General features: G+C 38.9%; 2 protein-coding genes across 2 annotated transcripts in view; both read right to left on the minus strand.

Annotated features, from left to right (window-relative positions):
- Positions 1-17,718, minus strand: part of LOC113233537 (sex peptide receptor) — a 191,183-nt gene that overhangs the window by 125,210 nt on the left and 48,255 nt on the right. The window lies entirely within an intron of this gene.
- LOC113233538 lies at positions 2,424-4,877 on the minus strand. Its single transcript, XM_026468661.1, has 2 exons — positions 3,447-4,877; positions 2,424-2,453 (listed from the first exon to the last, which is right to left on the minus strand). The coding sequence occupies exons 1-2, from the start codon at positions 4,875-4,877 to the stop codon at positions 2,424-2,426; spliced, it is 1,461 nt and encodes a 486-aa protein (XP_026324446.1).

The raw sequence follows: 17,718 nt of genomic DNA on the forward strand, positions 1-17,718 counted from the left end.
ATATATATATATATATATATATATATATATATATATATATATATATATATATATTGTAATAAAATATGTAAATATGGCTGGCTCGTTAACAACTTATTTGAAAGTAATTGTTTCAGACGGATGTTGGACGCGGGGAGGAAGACGAATAGTGAAAGTGGACCGATAGGGAAAGTAGACCAATTGTACCGAAGGGGGACGTAGAACGGGAGTACACCCCCCGGGTATTTTAAAGACTTCATCAATCTAGTTGAGACATGTACACCGAGGACGACCTTTTCCCGCGTTCCACTCCACACTCGCTCTATCAATTTGTGTTGTTATACTAACATCCATCCTTCTTTAAGGACATGCTCATCACAGTCAAGACAAGTAAACACACCCGTTTGTACAAATAGTTATTGTAATACGAATACGGTATTTAATCTTCCTATACCCGCGACAAATGGTATAGCACATAGAGCGCATGGTGTGTGAGATCGTAAGTTCGAGGGCCATTTTAGTTTGTTGTTTAGCAAAATATCATCGTAAAATTAAGTTTAATATTAAAAAGAAATATGTAAATACAACAAGCAGTTTTATACAAAATATTTTTTTTATTAGATATAAGCAATCTTTTATTAGAGCCATTGGTAAGTTACAATATTCATATGAGCCACAAAAATTTCAACAAAAATAAATTTTTTATAGTATCAAAATAAAAAAAACTCTCACATGTCAAAGAATAAAATAAATTTTAAAAACCATAAATGTTGTATACAAAAAATTGTATTTATCTTGTTCAAAAATACTTCTAAATGTCATCGACGGAGCATTTTTAGTCAACCAAAGGTTTACAACCGAATTTAACAATAGAATTTTATTGAATAAATTGTAACTGTTGGCGCAGGTGTTGAGTTGTTATATTTAAGTAAGTGCATGTTGTTAATAAATACTTTTATTGTTTGTTTCTTTAACGCGCGTGTTTGATTTGTCTGAAGCTATAGGTGAAAACCTGTAATTGGCTATAGTCAATTTCAGGTTGAAGCTGTTGGCCAAGAAACATAAGTTTCTTTCCCTGTTTTATTAAATGGTTGAAGGTGTTGGTTGGATGAATAAAAAAATAAACAGAATTCAGTAATTATTATTAGTATTATTTTTTAACGGGCTGTGGTGCTAATATTGATTGACTGGTGGTAAGCGACACGCCAGTGCTTACAATTGCAGTCCCACTAAGACCTTTTGATCACAATCTGAGGGGCACTGCCACTGAGACCGTTACCTTGACACATGAGTTGAAAAGTCCCATGTGCCTGTAATGATTTCTGCCGCCACGCAGTAATGAGCATTATTGTGTTCCGGTTTGGAAGAGTAAGGGTGCTGGTGAAATCATAGGCACTTGGGGTCAACTTATATGTCAGGGTGACGGGCGCAGTGGCAGTGCTTCCAAGATCTTTGCAATTTAAAGCCCTGAGTGGCACTGCAACTATTAAAGATAAGCGTGTCGCTTACCACAAAGTGCACGACTTGCCCGTCCCGTTCCTTGGTATAATAAAAAAAAACCCTTCAAAACCGGAATGCCTGGCGGTAGCAATAATCAAGGTGGCAGTACTTCCCTGGACAAACTCTTTCACAAGAAGCTCTACTGCTACTATAATACGTACTATGATTATGGGTCGCTTCTCCAGGATAAATAATGATATATGGTTATTTTATTTAGTGGAATATACATTTAGAGTGGTACCATACAAATTTATTCAAAACTTGATTACGGACTTTGAAGATATAACATAAAAAGGCTCATTAAAAATCGAATTTTACGGCCTTTTGATGATAATAAATGCCGAAAACTATATCCGAACATTGCCCATCCCTATCAGTAGCTTTTGTTATTTTCCATTTTCATTTATTGCGATACAAAACACGGATTTGTTTGTTCTGTCAAATTGAAATGTTGGACTTATTGCAAGTTATTGTGACCATGGTTTTATATTTTAGAAGGACAAGTAAAAACAGTTATGAATTAATAAATAAAATTGCTTATTGAATAACTTAGTGTACAAAGGAATAACTAAAGACTATATAACACATATACCTGAACTAGGAGAATCCTATATTTGAGGTAAAAAGTACTAATTATACAGGTGGATGTGTGGTTAAATTATGCACAAAAAATAATTAAACAATAAAATTGCAAACCTATACGCCTAAATTAGATAACATTTATTTTGGTATAATTAATAAATTCTTTGTATCATCGTAAGACATATTATTTTGAAGGAATTCTTGGACAATTAGTTTAACCTTTATGTAAGAAAAATGATATATGGCCAATTTGGCGTATAATTTATTGTACAAAAATGGTACAAGAAGAATCGCTGTTCTGCATAAACGTGATGTTACGACAATTTGCAAACTGTGATCCAAAATGCCTCCGAGAGATAAGTTTAGAGTTTAGAGGAATTAACTTTCTTACACTGGAGACAAAATATGTTTATGAAAAGCAATTTATGTTAAGAAGACTAGTGTAGAAACAAATCGATAGTGGTTGTCAGTCGTCTTCACAAATTCATTTAATAGGGTTAATAAGGTAATTAGGGTTATAATTTGGACACCTTGGTCTGTCTTTGTATGAATGTCCCTATCTACTGATCCGAAAGATAGGGACTTGTGGAGAGACACGCCTTCACGGGTGTCTCGGTAAACGGCAAGGATGAACACATTCCTCTGTCCCAGGAGCATGCGTTCGGGGCATCCACCGCGCGCACAGCTAGCGCGTCTTAGCAGAGGTCTCGACGAGGGCCTTTTTTTTTTTATTTTTTGTATGGGGAAATCCTCCTAGGATACCTCTCCGCCGCGGGGGCAGGGGGTGGTTATGCCGGACTTCTACCGGCTAAAACCCCACGGTGGCCTTCTCGGGTGCTCTAGTGGGAAGGATCCGGGATCGACTTTGCGCACCGGAACCCCCCCAGCACCTTGGAGGAGCTACGTCCTCCCCCTCCTCTCCTCACGACGAAGCGGGCCACACCGCCCCGTCGTCCTCCTCGCGGCTGCCTAACTTACTGGCGAACGGAGCCCCCGCTCCGATCGCCCGCAGCCGCGAAGGTACGCCGCCGCCGAGCGGGATCGGCCCTCTCCCGATCACGCTCGGCGACCTCCTTCTGAAGCATCACCGCTTCACAGAAGGAGACCACTGCCTCATGGGACTCTTGATCCGCCAACATAGCCGCTACTATGCCTGGCGGAGAGAGATCTCGCCCGATCCGGGCAACCAGGATGTTCCGCTCGGAGGCCCATGCGGGGCACACCTCCAGCGTGTGCTGGGCGGAATCCTGGTCCCTCCCACAGTGGTGGCACTGCGTCGTCGACTCGCGTCCGATCCGATTCAGATACTCACCGAAGCATCCGTGTCCGGTGAGTATCTGTGTCAGTCGGAACGTGGTGACGCACTTTCGCTGGCTCAACCAGACTTCGAGGTTGGGCAGGATCGCGCCGACGGCGCGCTGGCGCGAGATCCACGACTGTTCCAGCCTCTCGCGCCACTTCGCGAACGCCCGTCGGCGCTCCTGCCACCGCACTTCCGGCGGCGCAGCTTCTTCCGCCTGGCGGAGGCGCGTGTAAATACGCGCGTCCATCTCCGCCAGAATGTCCAGCGGGGGAAACCGCGCCAGGACAGTCGCCGCGTCAAAGGATACGGTGCGGTATCCTCGTGCGATCCTTATGGCCATGCGGCGCTGCACGCCATTGAGCATGGCTCTGCAACGCCGGACGCCCGTCAGTCGGTGTGACCAGACGGGTGCCCCATACAGGGCCACGGATCGCACCACCCCACCGTATAAACGGCGAACTCCCTCCGAAGGGCCCCCCAGGTTGGGCAGCAACTGGTGCAATGCACCCGCCACCCTATCAATCCGGGGTACCAGGCGGGGTACCGGAAGTGCTCCTCGAAATCCACGGGGCACTAATAGCACCATATAATATAATATCACCAGGGTGTCATCAGCATAACACACCAGATGCACGCCCGGGGGGAGTGCGACCCTCAAGACAGCATCGTATGCTAGGTTCCAAAGGAGTGGTCCAAGGACAGACCCCTGCGGAACCCCACACACGACCTCTCTGCGATGGCTTGCGCCGTCCCGACCCGGGTACGTAATGTACCTGTCGCATAGGTAGGACCTGACAACTCGCTTCAGGTACGGAGGCACTCGATGATACTCGAGCGCCTCCTTAACGGTCAACCAGGGCAAGGAGTTGAAGGCGTTGACGATATCTAGGCTTACCGCCAACGCCACTCCGCCCCGGGACAGTACCTGCGTCGACAGTGTACGAACGTGAAGGATCGCGTCCACTGTCGACCGCGCCTGCCGGAAGCCGTACTGGTCTTCCGACAGGTCAGGCCCTACTCGCGACAGATGCCCGCTGAGCCGCTCGGCAAGTGTTCTTTCAAACAACTTGCCGGCCTCGTCCAGCAGGCATATGGGTCGGTATGCAGAGGGAGAGTCTGCGGGTCGACCTTCCTTCTTTATAAGGACCATCCTCGCCGACTTCCAGCCGGACGGGAACACACCGCTCCGGAGGCAGCTGGTGAACAGCCGTCTCATGTGGTTCCCCAGTCTGGCGTGGAGAGCCAACACCCACGCCCTCCCCGGGACACCATCCGGGCCAGGCGCAGTGTTCCGAGCACCGAGACGCCTCACGGCTCGATCCAGCTCCTCGTCTGTTATGCCGAGATCGTCAGACCAAGTGTCCTCATCCGTCACCGACACTTGTCCCGACGATCCCGGGGCGGGACTGCTCTCGACTCTAGGGAAGAGGGTGACCACCACCCTCTCCAGGAACGCAGGGTCGAGGCTTGTCGTCAACGGAGGGACCCAGGGCCGGAGCTTGTCCATAACCATTTTGTATGGCCGCCCCCATGGATCCCTCTGCAGTCCCTCGAGGAGCTCGCCCCAGTCTCGACGAGGGCCTAAGGCGAGGTGACGCTCGGAGCACCTGATTTGCCCTTTAAATCAAGCTATGTTTGGACATTGTCGCAGGTCACTGCGACCCGCATCACCAGCACTAGCCCGGAGAGCTAGTATGTCCAATAGTATTATATCCAACAATAATAGTATATCCAAGAAGCACGAAGAATCTGGAAATAAACACGTTTTGATGATACAATTTTGGGGCAGACAATATCTTTCCGTTTTTTGTTAGTGTTTTCAGTAGTACTGTATGGGAGTGCAACGTGCTGTTTGAGGACTGTGGACTTAATGAATAATTTGACTCACAGATAATTAAATTTTGAGACTTTGCTAGGTTACAGTCAAGTGGATTAAGATTTTGATCCAAAGGCTTGGACTAATGATATCAAACGTTTGATGAAATGATATCAAAAGTTTGTATTAATAATTATAACAAACAAGTGGAGTAATATCACATAAAAAATAATTGAATATCAATTTAATAAATACTTAAATACAATGAACAGCGACATTTCTAGCCAGGGCTGGTAGCTGTAAAGGTATCTAACTGGGTGACGAAATACTTAAGATTTCTCATAGATGGCGCTACGGGTAAAAAGTCGTTGAAAAAACCATATATAAAACACGACAACAAACACATAGAAAAATTCGTGAGGTCCGGTTTTTTCTGAGTGTTCGATTTTTGTATGAATAATATAACAATGGATTAATTTCACATAAAAAATAATTGAATATCAATTCAATAAAAATTTAGATTTCAAATGTGTTCAGTAGCGGTAAGGCGTAGCGTTAGCAGTAAGGTTTTAAATAACAAAAAAAGGCTCCTTTTGAAAGAGCGCGTTTAGGGAAGTACTGCCGTCATACCTATTTTTGCCGACGTTACGATTTGAAAGGCGAGGGTAGTGGTTAAATGACAGGCATATGAATTCAAAGGTTTATTTGATCAATGTTTTCGTGTTATTATTGTTACAAAGATCTTCAAAATACAAAGAAACTTATTTCTGCCGCCAAGCTGTAATGTGAGCATTACTGCGTTCCGGTTTGGAAGGGTAAGGGTGCTGGTGAAATTACAGGCACATGGAAAACGTTGGACAACGTTAAAAAAAGTAACTCATGTCTCAGGGGCACTGCCACTGCACCCATCACCCTAGATATATGTTGACAAGTCCCATGTGCCTGTAATCAGTATCCTTTATCCTACAAAACCGGAACGCAGTAATGCTCACATTACAGCTTGGCGGCAGAAATAGGTAAGTAAGCATTACTTCTCTAGACGAACTTCTTCCTAAGGAGCTCTACTGCTAATAAAAATAGATTGATTAGTGAAGAAAAACTGAAGAATAGATTTGTGAATGTAAGTGAAGCAAAGCAGGTTTGTCAGGATCGTGTAAAGTGGTGATCGATAGTTTCTGCTTACCCCAACGGCATTCCAGAGGCATGAGTTTATGTATTTATATCTATTGTTTTCGATAGACAGCGAAACAATTAACAGCAAAGTCAATCATTTGTACGCAGACCCTTATCAAATACAGCCTTGTCTGTCTGTCTGTCCATTGTGGAATCCTTTATCTTTACAGAATAATTTAATCCATTGAAATCGAGATTTATCTGGTATTATTATTGTAAACAATACAATACATATACTCTTTATTGTATAAATATAAAAACCAATACAATACAAAACACTGACACAAATTACTTAATTATTACTACGTAACAGATACATCACTCTCATACAAAATTCAATATACCTACGTTACAACAGCCTATTAAATCTAACTAATAACATCAGATGTAGGTACACTACGAGGAAAAAGGAACCTAAGCAAGCGCTCGGAGAGGTGAAAATACGTAGCCTGCCGTGAACAATTGTGCGGACTTGAATGCGCTAGGGTTGTAATGTAAATAAAAGATTTGTCAGACTTAGAAATTACTTTGAAATTAGCATTATTTATTTAGTAAAGCAATGGGAGAACGGTTACCTCTCAATTTGGAGGTTATCAGTTCGAATATAGGCGGTATGTACCTACAACCTTTGTAAGTTATGTACACACGCCAGCACATCAAGCATAGACGTATCTTGTTCCGTTGCACTGGAGGCGATTTTCGAACAAAAATGTGTAGTCTGGTGTGCCGATGTCCGTACATTAGTGAAAGATTAGTAGAAATATCTTTCGCTAATGATTGTACTATATAATAGAATAATTATTATATACAGAATAAATTACATAATAGAATAACTATTCGAATTTTGATAATGAAAAAAAAAAGACAATTATTGTCAGTATTTCTACTTCTGCACCTACAATCTACTGCACAATAATGATGCGATTTCGACATTGCATCGATTTTTTTACGAAACTTGCCGTACGACTATTCAGATGTGACCGCGACACTCTCCGAGCACTTGCGCCGACGTCGGCGCACTCAGCGGTAGGCACTTATCCCGTAAATTTGTGATGGAGCTCTGACACAAGGTATAAGGTTTACTTTTAATAGATAGACAGGATATAAATCAATAATCAGAGTGTGCAATAAATATTCATTATCGACAAACCTAATGGCTATGTTACACCTAAAAAATAAATAAATACAATGTTAAAAAATAGACAGGGTGTAAGCGTTAAGTGTGTCCAGCGAATTATTCCGTAAATATAGAAAATATATCATATCAACCCGGGAATCGAATCCGGGTCCTCTGCGTGGCAGTCCAGCATGGTAACCCTATCGGCTACGAAGGCATTTGTTTATTCGATCTTTGTATAAATAATAACAACAAACTAATGGAATTTTTTCACAAAAAGTTTATGAATATCACAATAGCAAAATCAACAAAGTAAAAAGCTGTATTAGCTGAATGGGTTAGATTACCGCCTTTTAAACAAACACCGTGGGTTCGAATCAAGGCTTGCACCTCTATTTCTAGCATCACCATTTTAAATCCACGTCCATGGTGATAGTTATTGGAAATCTGCCAAAGGTGTGATGGATGACTTTCGTTGTTGGTTATAAAAACTTGCAGGTAAGTTTATGATTGATTTTCCCATTTCTATAATCGTGGAGTAATATATATCTATACAACAATAGCTTTATGGAATAGCAGCCTATTTCAAAAACACCTAATTCACCAGGAAGATGGTTTAAAATGATTCTGACTTCTTGGTGACAATCGGACTGTTACGGACATTGACTTACAAATTAATGGACGACGGGTCTAATACAAAAATCACGAAAAAAATGTCCCAAGCCAATCTATTTAAACGTAGTGACATGTAAAGGAATATGAAAAAGCTAAAACGTTGAATTTAAATTGTAATGTCATCGCAGTACTGTCTAATTTTGCTTGCTTCGCTGTCAGTCGAAGACGAAGACTAAAGCGTGAATGACGCTCTGTATACGATTTTAACGCCCTATAAGTTCGGACACTTTTTAGCGCGGACCCGACGTCCATATAATTGTAAGTCAATGGTTACGGATTCCTTTGTACATTTTATATTTTCTTTTCTGGTTGTCATTGTGACGGCTGACGGTGATTTGTTGATTACACTTATTGTGTAAAGTGAAAAGCCGACTTCTATTTGCAGAAAATAATTAGTAATTTGTGATAGTCGAAACGAACCCGGAACTTCATCAGGGACCATCTCGAAAGTATACCCTTTCAAACAAAAGAAGAATTTTCAAAATCGGTGCACAATTGATGCAGAAATTGGTGAATACCCGGACATGCCCATAAAATTTGAGGATTTCCTACGACTTTCATGGGATCCCCTCATCAGATTCTGACTTGGTGACTATGGGACCACCACGAGAGTGCACGCTTCAAAAAAAACATCCTAATATTCCACAAAATAAATTTATTGTATATAAACACATATGCGTTTCACAGACGACCTGATCCTCATGGCTGGGAACGCCGCCGATCTTCAGACTATGCTCTAATACTTGCACGAGGCTTCAATAGTTATCGGCCTTGAGATGAACAAGTCCAAAACCAAGATCACATCCAAGCGTCCGGTCTCAAAACCCACCGTCTTGTTTGGGAACAACCAGCTAGATGTAGTTGACACTTGGACATTATTCACCTTTTGGCCGGGCTCCACAGCGCAGGGAGATCGAGAAGGATTCAGTTGGCATGAGTCGCCTTCGGAAAACGTCCTCCAGGACGTCTTTAAGTCTAAAATCCCTCAAAGGCTAAAAATCAATACGTCCTGCCCATACTTACTTACGGCGCCGGAATATGGCCGTTCACAAAGGAATGCACAAAATCAGAGTAGCACAAAGGGCAATGGAGCGCACCGTGCTCATCATTTCCCTCGTTGACCGTATACTCAACGTGGAGATACGACAATAAACAAAAGTCGTAGATGTCGGTATGCGGATAGCGAGTCTAAAATGAAGATAGGCAGGATACGGTGCTAGGCGGGACAATGACCGATGGACCAAGGCGGTCACTGAGTGGCACCCGGTACGAGCGAGAATCGGAAGACTGTGGATGAGACTCGCACAGGGCCGATTCAGCTGGCGTGCAAAAGAGGAAGCCTATACCCAGCAGTGGATGTTAACGGACTGAGACGATGATATAAACACAGCTAAACGAAATACGATGTAACAATATCCCTAAAATCGCGTCCAAAAATTCAACGTGTAACCGCCAAAAAATTAGATCTCACCCAAAACCGCTTAACGATATAATTTAGAACCGAAAAAATTAAGGTAATTTATACGTGACCCGTTTTTCATTACAAAGGTTATAACCTCGTTAAATTGTATATCTTGTTAAGTCTGATTATGTTATCACGTACTGTAATGTTGTTATAATAAGTAATAATAACCTGTCAAAAGCATTGGGTATATGTTTGAGCAGTACCTGCCATCGCTTATCGAGAGACAAGGCTAAAACCGAAAATTGCGGTTTTTTATTTAGAACCCTATTCAAGTCGAAATTAAACGTGAATATCAATAAAAATGACATACGAATCATCCATACAATTCGTAATGCGTAAATACATAGAGCAGGTATAGTTAACATGGCCTGTAAGCATTTTTAGAGTAGAACAACTTTTTTATGATGATACGTGACACGGCTGTCCGTAACAGTTGCAGTGCCACTCAGAGCTTTAAATCGCAAATATCTCAGGGGCATTACCACCGCGATCGTCATCTTGAGACGTAAGTTGAAAAGTAAAGCGGTAGCAGTAGTAGAAGTACTGCCACCTTACCAATTTCTGCCGCTAAGCAGTAATGTCAGCATTACTGTGTTCCGGTTTTGAAGGGTAAGGGTGCTGATGAAATTAGGATGACGGGCGCAATGGCGTGCTCATAAGATCTTTGCGATTTAAAGCCCTGTGGTTATGATAGGCGTGACGCTTATCTCCAGACGCACGACTTCACGACACACGTCTTCACGACACACGTCCAAGTATGTAAAAAAAGCCGCTGTGTTTGTGCTTGTAATTTCACCAGCACAGAAATAGATAATGTTGCAATACTTCCCTGGACGAACTTTCACAAGGAGCTCTATTAATAATAAAACTTTTTCTTTAGTACGTCCTTAATTTGATCATGGTAAAATCGCCTTGGTCACTTTTACCAGCCTGCTCTCTCATTCTCGCCTTATAAATATGCTTCGTCGATTTTACAAACATTTCATATGTGGCATTTAGGGAGGAGAGGCTGGATAGAGCGTTGGTTAAACATGCAAATCAACCAATCACATTCGTTTGTTGGTTGGAGTTAAGCACGTGCGCTGATCGTTAATGGTTATCGGTGTGACATCAAAGTGAAGTGAAAAGGGCCTCAATTTTGGTAATATTCTTTTTTATAATATCAAGGGGCGAACAATTCGTGTGCCTGATAGAAAAATACATGCCTCACATGTGCCTGTAATTTCACCAGCACCCTTACCACCCTTCAAAACCGGAACACAGTAATGCTCACATTACTGCTTGGCGGCAGACATTGGTAAGGTGGCAGTACTTTCCTGGACGAACTCTTTCACAATTCTATAATTAGTTCGAATCCAGTTGGATTGTTTCTAAGTGTCGATCTTTGTATTAATAATTATAAATTATAACAAAGCAGTGGAGTAATTTAAAAAAAAAGTAATTGAAAATTATGGTAATGAAACAGTCTAACATTCAATAAAAGCGTAATTACAATTATTAAAGCGTCATCTGAAGTCAGCTGCTGGTAGCTGTAAAGGTAGCTGGCTGAGTGAAGAAATAGATTTCTTACAGATGGCGCTACGTCAAAAAGTCATTAAAAACCAAAATAAAGATCTGTAAGAAGCACATAGAAAAATTCGTAAGAACCGCAGCCGGATTGAAGGATTTTTTTCTAAATATTCGATCTTTGTATTAAAAATCATAACAAACTAACGGAGAATATCGTGGTAGTGTAACATCCAAACGTCCAATAAAAACTTAATTAGGTACTCTTATTGCGTATAAAAACGGCCGACTAGTTTCTTTAAACACTAAAAGCGTTGAATTAATCACTTTGAAAATAATATATAGTAAAATTAAGGTTATACACTGATTACTATACGGTGTAAAAACACGCTTCCTAAAAATTTTCACCATAGGAAAAAAAGACAAACTTACCTCGAAATTTTACAAGAAGACCGCTATATTCCAATGATTCTTTTATATCAATTGAACTAAACAGAACTCGTATAGTATACGATTTTATAATACAGTTTTCAAATGATTTTAATTTTGTTTGCAAAAAACAGGAATCCTGAAATAACGTCAGTATACCGCTCGACTCGCGCAATAGAACCGATTCAGGAGGGGAAAACAATTTGAATTTTCTGCTGAATTTTAAGCTGAGGTAGTATCGATCCTCAAATGCGTCGTTTTAAACCAAGCTACCCCACTACTGACACTTAGCTGATTGTGTCGGGAGTCTTTGGAATAGCATTTTCGTTTCAGTTCTGAGCCGTTTCTACACTACTAAAGGGCAAAGGCATCATTTCCCTTCCTCCACTCAACGCGATTTGCCGCCGCTGCAGGAGAATAACTCAAATTTGTTTATTTATACATTGTTAATATATTTACATGGTTTTATAGTTAAGAACTAATGCACCGTGAAAACTAAGTTAATTATGAAAATAATAATAATAATACGATAAAAAACATACATATATCACACCCCTCGTGGAAGAATGGCATAAGTGCAGTTACATCAAAAATTGCTCCATTGGATACAGAAAAATATAACCTACATCCTCTCCATTTTTCATTCCAACTGCCTCCGTATCCGAACGGTACAATGCCAGACTGCCACGTAGAGGGCCTGGGTTCGATTCCCAGACCGGGAGAAATATGTGTATGGCCCACATTTTCTTATTTCTTTCCTTATTTCTCTCGTTTGTTTTAGAGTATTTTTTGGTTGTCTATGTATGTGTCCACGGCACTCGCGACACACGATTTTCCTAGTATGGGGATATGAGTGTGTTGCGTTATTATTATTATTATTTCTTGTAACTCTGTCGACAATATTCATTGACCTACCAACAAATGGACGTCGGATCTAATACAAAAACCACGAAAAAAATGTCCGAAGTTAACCTATACAAGCGTAGTAACATGTAACGAAATATAAAAAACTAAAACATTTAATTTAAATTGTAACATCATTGCAGTACTGCTTAATTTTGCTTGCAACAATTTAAGGGCCCGAAAACACCACATTCAGCTTCTACTGGAAATTTAACAAAATGCACCTTAATTAGCTTTGACTGAAAATTACTTGAACACAAGAGTAATGGAGTAGCCTTTACCCTAAATATTAATTAATTTTTATATATATTATTATGTCGAATTTTGAACAAATTCACTTAAAGAAATAATAAAGAGTTGGGCAGATACATACATACCAATATTACTAAAAATGTGAAAATAAGCATGTACTATAAGAAATGTACCGATATTCCAACTAAACGTAAACTCAAATATCCGTAATTCCGAAAACCGATTTATAATAAAACCATTAATTACGCTTTCGAGTAATTTTGATGCTTTTCACTAAGGCAAAATTAACTTTTGTTTTGTAGTCTTTCTAAAAAAATACATTTGAGATTATGAAAATTCGAGCTAACGTTATTTCGGGCAAATGTAGTTTCCGTCTTCTGACGGTAATCCCAAGGCGCAAAACGAGCACAACAATATTTTGTTAGTTATTGCTAACGTTTAATAAAAAAATTATTTTAAAAATGAGATTAAAATCAAACCGACTCTATACTTTCTTTGTTCTAAATATTTCAATCGCTTGTGGTTCGAACAATTGAAAATGACCAAGAAGTTTATGTAAGCTTCTTGAAATTGACGTAATGGGTCTGTTTCCATCTTTTGCGCATGCAATGTGTAGAAAAAGGACAGTTTTTACATTTTACTGCAGTAATTTTTACAAGTTATTATTATAAAGTGCTGCATGATTGACAACTGCACTGTCAGTCGAACAAACGAAGACTGTTGCGCGATTGACGCTCTGTATGCGATCTTAACGCCCTATAGGTGACACTTTTTAGCGCGAACCCGACGTTCATTTATTGGTAGGTCAATGATAATATTACTCTTTTTTTTAATATCAAGTCACGGGACGAACACGTCGTAGCACCGGGTTCGATTCCTAGAACCAATTTTAGAAACGAATTTTTTTTATGATACCAAGCGACAGGGTGAAAAAGTCGTGCGCCTGATGGTAAGCTACACGCCTGTCCATAACAGTTGCAGTGCCACTCAGAGCTTTAAATGCAAAGATCTGAGGGCCGCTGCCACTGCGCCTGACACCCTGAGACAAGTTAACGGCCTTGTTATGCCTATAATTTCGGCATATTTAATTATAGGCATGTGCCTATAATTTCACCAAAAGCTATTTTGATCGGTACAGTTATAATTAATAATATTATAATCGGTAGCATTACAACAATTGGACAGGATGTAGGTTATATTTTTCTGTAGCAATGACCATTTTTGACGTATCTTCACTTATGCCATTCTTCCATGAGGGGTGCGATATAATAAATAACAATATATTTGATTACAAAATTTCCTATTTTTTTCTTATACAGAATGATGGGACGAACAAGTCGTGTGCGTGATTGTAATATAACGAACGTATAAGTAATCCTTTATAAAAAAAGGGATCAAAATATATTGCGGATAAAGGGTAAACCGGTTAATTATTTTTTAATTGAAAAGAACTTGGGCGGTGTTCTGTGAAATTTATCCGGATAAAGAAATAATTGGTCTTCCAATCATCCCGTTTCGGATATTAAATACTCGTTAGAACAAAATGTTAGATAATTCACCATTACAACAGGTATCATCTTTTACAACACTAATGAATAAAATTTACAATTTTGACGAAAATATATTTTATTTATTCTTTTTTTTATATTAATTAATCACAACAGCCAACTTAAATATATCTTACGAAGAATAATATTTGTCTCGAATAAATTTATGCAGAAATAGTTCTCCACAATGCCATAAATTAGTGCCGTCTTAAGAAATAAACAGTACGAACAAAATTAGGGTTCGAGGATTTTAAATTTTATTAAAGTTGTTGATAACTTATTTTTCGTGATGTCCAATAATCGCACAGTTAATGCAATAGTGTATTAACACAAAAGTGTATTTTTCCGAAATTTATGAAAAACGAATTACTCACTTCTCGTTTCACGAGATCATTAAAATGTAAGGAATACAATAATTTAATATTATTGAGTAAGGACCGTTGCAGTACCACTCAGTGGTTTAAATCACAAAGACCTGAGGGGCGCTGCCACTGCGCCTGTCACCCTAAGACATAAGTTGACAAGTCCTATGTGCCTGTAATTTCACCAGCACCCTTATCCGCTCACGCGATACATGCAGCCGTAGACGCATACCACACCTAGAGGTGCCGGTGACGATTTTGTACCGATTTATCGGATATCGAAGTTATAACAGGTAAAAGGACTAATATTAATTGCTATTTCGGTAACTACTTTAGCAAACCATAAAGTTTTTAATGCCTGGATCTGTCATTTAAAAAGAATAAACAACTTCAAACATACGTCACGACAATCGTGTGTGTTATTGTTTGGGCTGGTGATTTCGGTGTTTATTTATTGAAAACATACCGTAAGTAGTGTTTTTTAAGTTTACTCTGAATACATATGTTTATAAACTATACTTTAAGGAGTAATTTCGTGGTAAACGTTAGAACCATTCAAACGGAATATTATCATATTTATCCAAGTACACTAAAAATTTCATTAGTGCTTTTTAAGTGCAGGATTTGCGGTGTGTTACTGCATTTGTTTTTGTTGGTAGTACGGAGGGTATCTATTTAGCAATGCAGAATAATAATTTATATTTATAAAAACTTGTATTTAAACTGAATGCTTTTCTAATTTGCGAAACCAAATAGCCGCCATTTTGCGGTAGGAGAAGGGCATCGCGTGAGCGGATATCCTTAATAATCGGAACGCAGTAATGCTCACATTACTGCTTGGCGTCAGAAATAGGTAAAGTGGCTGTACTTTCCTAGACGAACTCTTTCCCAAGGTGTTCTACTGATACTTAAAGTACATATCTTTTCATGGTTTCTCAAAATATTTTAACGACGGTTTAACTGACGTGTAGATAATCAAATTTTACGTTCAAAAATAGTATAAACTTGAGTTTCACATACGTTGAGTTACAACACTATTGTAATAGCAGTGTGATATATTAATATTAACAAATCAAAAATAGGTATATACATTCAAATTTTTCATTTCAAATACATATAGAAATATAGTCATATTTATATGCATTAATGTATGTCACAACTTAGAACACTGAAAACAAAAAGCAGTTCAGTTGAAATAAACGAGATGTTGTTATTCGAAACAAACACAAAGAAAAACTTCTTCAATCCGTCCTTTTTTTCAAGATATTTGATTTTTACTGAAAACCTTTACTGGCTAAAAAGTCGTTGAAAAACCAAATACAAAGATACGACAACAAACACATAGAAAAATTCGTGAGGTCCGCTGGTCCGGTGGTTGGAATCGAAGGAATTTTTTCTGAGTGCTCGACATTTTTATTAATAATTACAATAACCTTTACTGAGTTTAATCAAGTTAATCTGTTTAAACTAATGCTTAAAAAAAGGTGCTAATATCATTTTAAGAACGCAAACGCTTTGAGGTCCGAACCACAGTCAGCTACAGTCAATGTAGAGAATTGTTAAAATTAACTACACTTTTAACGATAAAAAAACAACAGACTGTAAAACGACAGCAAAAAAGACACTTGAAACAGGATGTTACAGAAATATATTACGAATGTTTTGGGAAATGTTATCGTTATTTGGGCGACTCACAGGTCGTTAAAGGAGACCTGTGACCGGCACCGGACTAGTGTGGGTAAATGTTGACATAAGTATCAATTAACTTGGGTCCGCTGTGATGTTTGTGGTAAAGGATCAAAACCTTTGAAAATAAAGTTTGTGCTGTCCTTTTTACCCGTGTAAAATTATGTCGTTTTGTAAATATACTTCGTAAACAAGTCACTGACCCAACCCTACACGGCTTATTGATGGCCAATTTTACTGCCAAGCACAAATCAATAATTTATTGAACGAATTGAATTGTTTAATTGAGTAATATGAAATCCGCTAGGATTTCATTACATAACCTATAAAACATGTTTAAAATTTCCGAAATCTTAATTTTAAACCTTACACTTAGATCGTGCGAATACGATTGAAAATTTCGATTTACTAATCGATTACAGAAACTTTAATTGAATGAATTGAATGTTTTTTTTTTCGTACAGTTCTATGCAACCATGGCCTATTCATACTTCTATAATTAAAAAATAACCTCACCTTGTGACTGCCATTTTTCAAATATGATGTTATTCAAATGAATATTGTTGGAAAAATTGATAAGGTATTAAGTCAACATGTTCGAAATATACGTGAAAATGTTACTTTGTCAAGACTCATTAATGTAGCTATTACGACTAATTTAATAAGACTATTTTAATCACAGACGCAATGTCTAAATAGACGCCGCTGTACCGCGATCTGTATGAAAACCAAACGTGACACGTTTTTGTACCTCCGATGACGTCACAAGAGCTAATTAGTGATGGAAAATCTCCTTCGGCACTAAAGCGATTGATTAAATCGAAGACACGAATTGAGCACGTATTTAGAATATCGATTTTTCAAGTGTTTGTTGATTATAAGAAGCCGTGAAATATTAATTTAGTACTCCAGAATAAGTCTTCCTTAATACGTGTTTTGAAAAAAAAAATGCTCTGAAAAACTGAAAAAACGACAACAACAAACTTTATTCTTACAATATTTGTATAATATTTTTTAAGGTCTTAAGAATTATCATCCGTTTGTTTTCTAAATCGATCAGAGCATCGATTCAAAACCTTACGATAACTTAGTTGTCGACCCATTTATTTTCATTTTTATTCACAACACCCGAATCGAATGTCAAACTCATCCGTACGATTACTGGAACTTCTCGACCGGCAAAGGTTACAAACGTTATTCAGTTATTCAGAATACAGTTATCGAACGAAAGTTACCGAACGTCCTATTGTTTACAAAGCAAGAATAAAATATGGAAACCTCTTATTATTTTAAATATAGCCTGAATTTTGTTCAATTTTATTAATTTATTTTAATGCATTCCTATATTTTGGGCCTATAGAGTCTTAAAAATGCGTATAAAAGGATTTTCATTTTTCTTATAATTTGTTTCACCGACTAACTC

This window comes from Hyposmocoma kahamanoa, unplaced genomic scaffold, assembly GCF_003589595.1.
Source record: "Hyposmocoma kahamanoa isolate Upper Pololo Valley unplaced genomic scaffold, ASM358959v1 79, whole genome shotgun sequence".
Lineage (NCBI taxonomy): Eukaryota > Metazoa > Arthropoda > Insecta > Lepidoptera > Cosmopterigidae > Hyposmocoma > Hyposmocoma kahamanoa.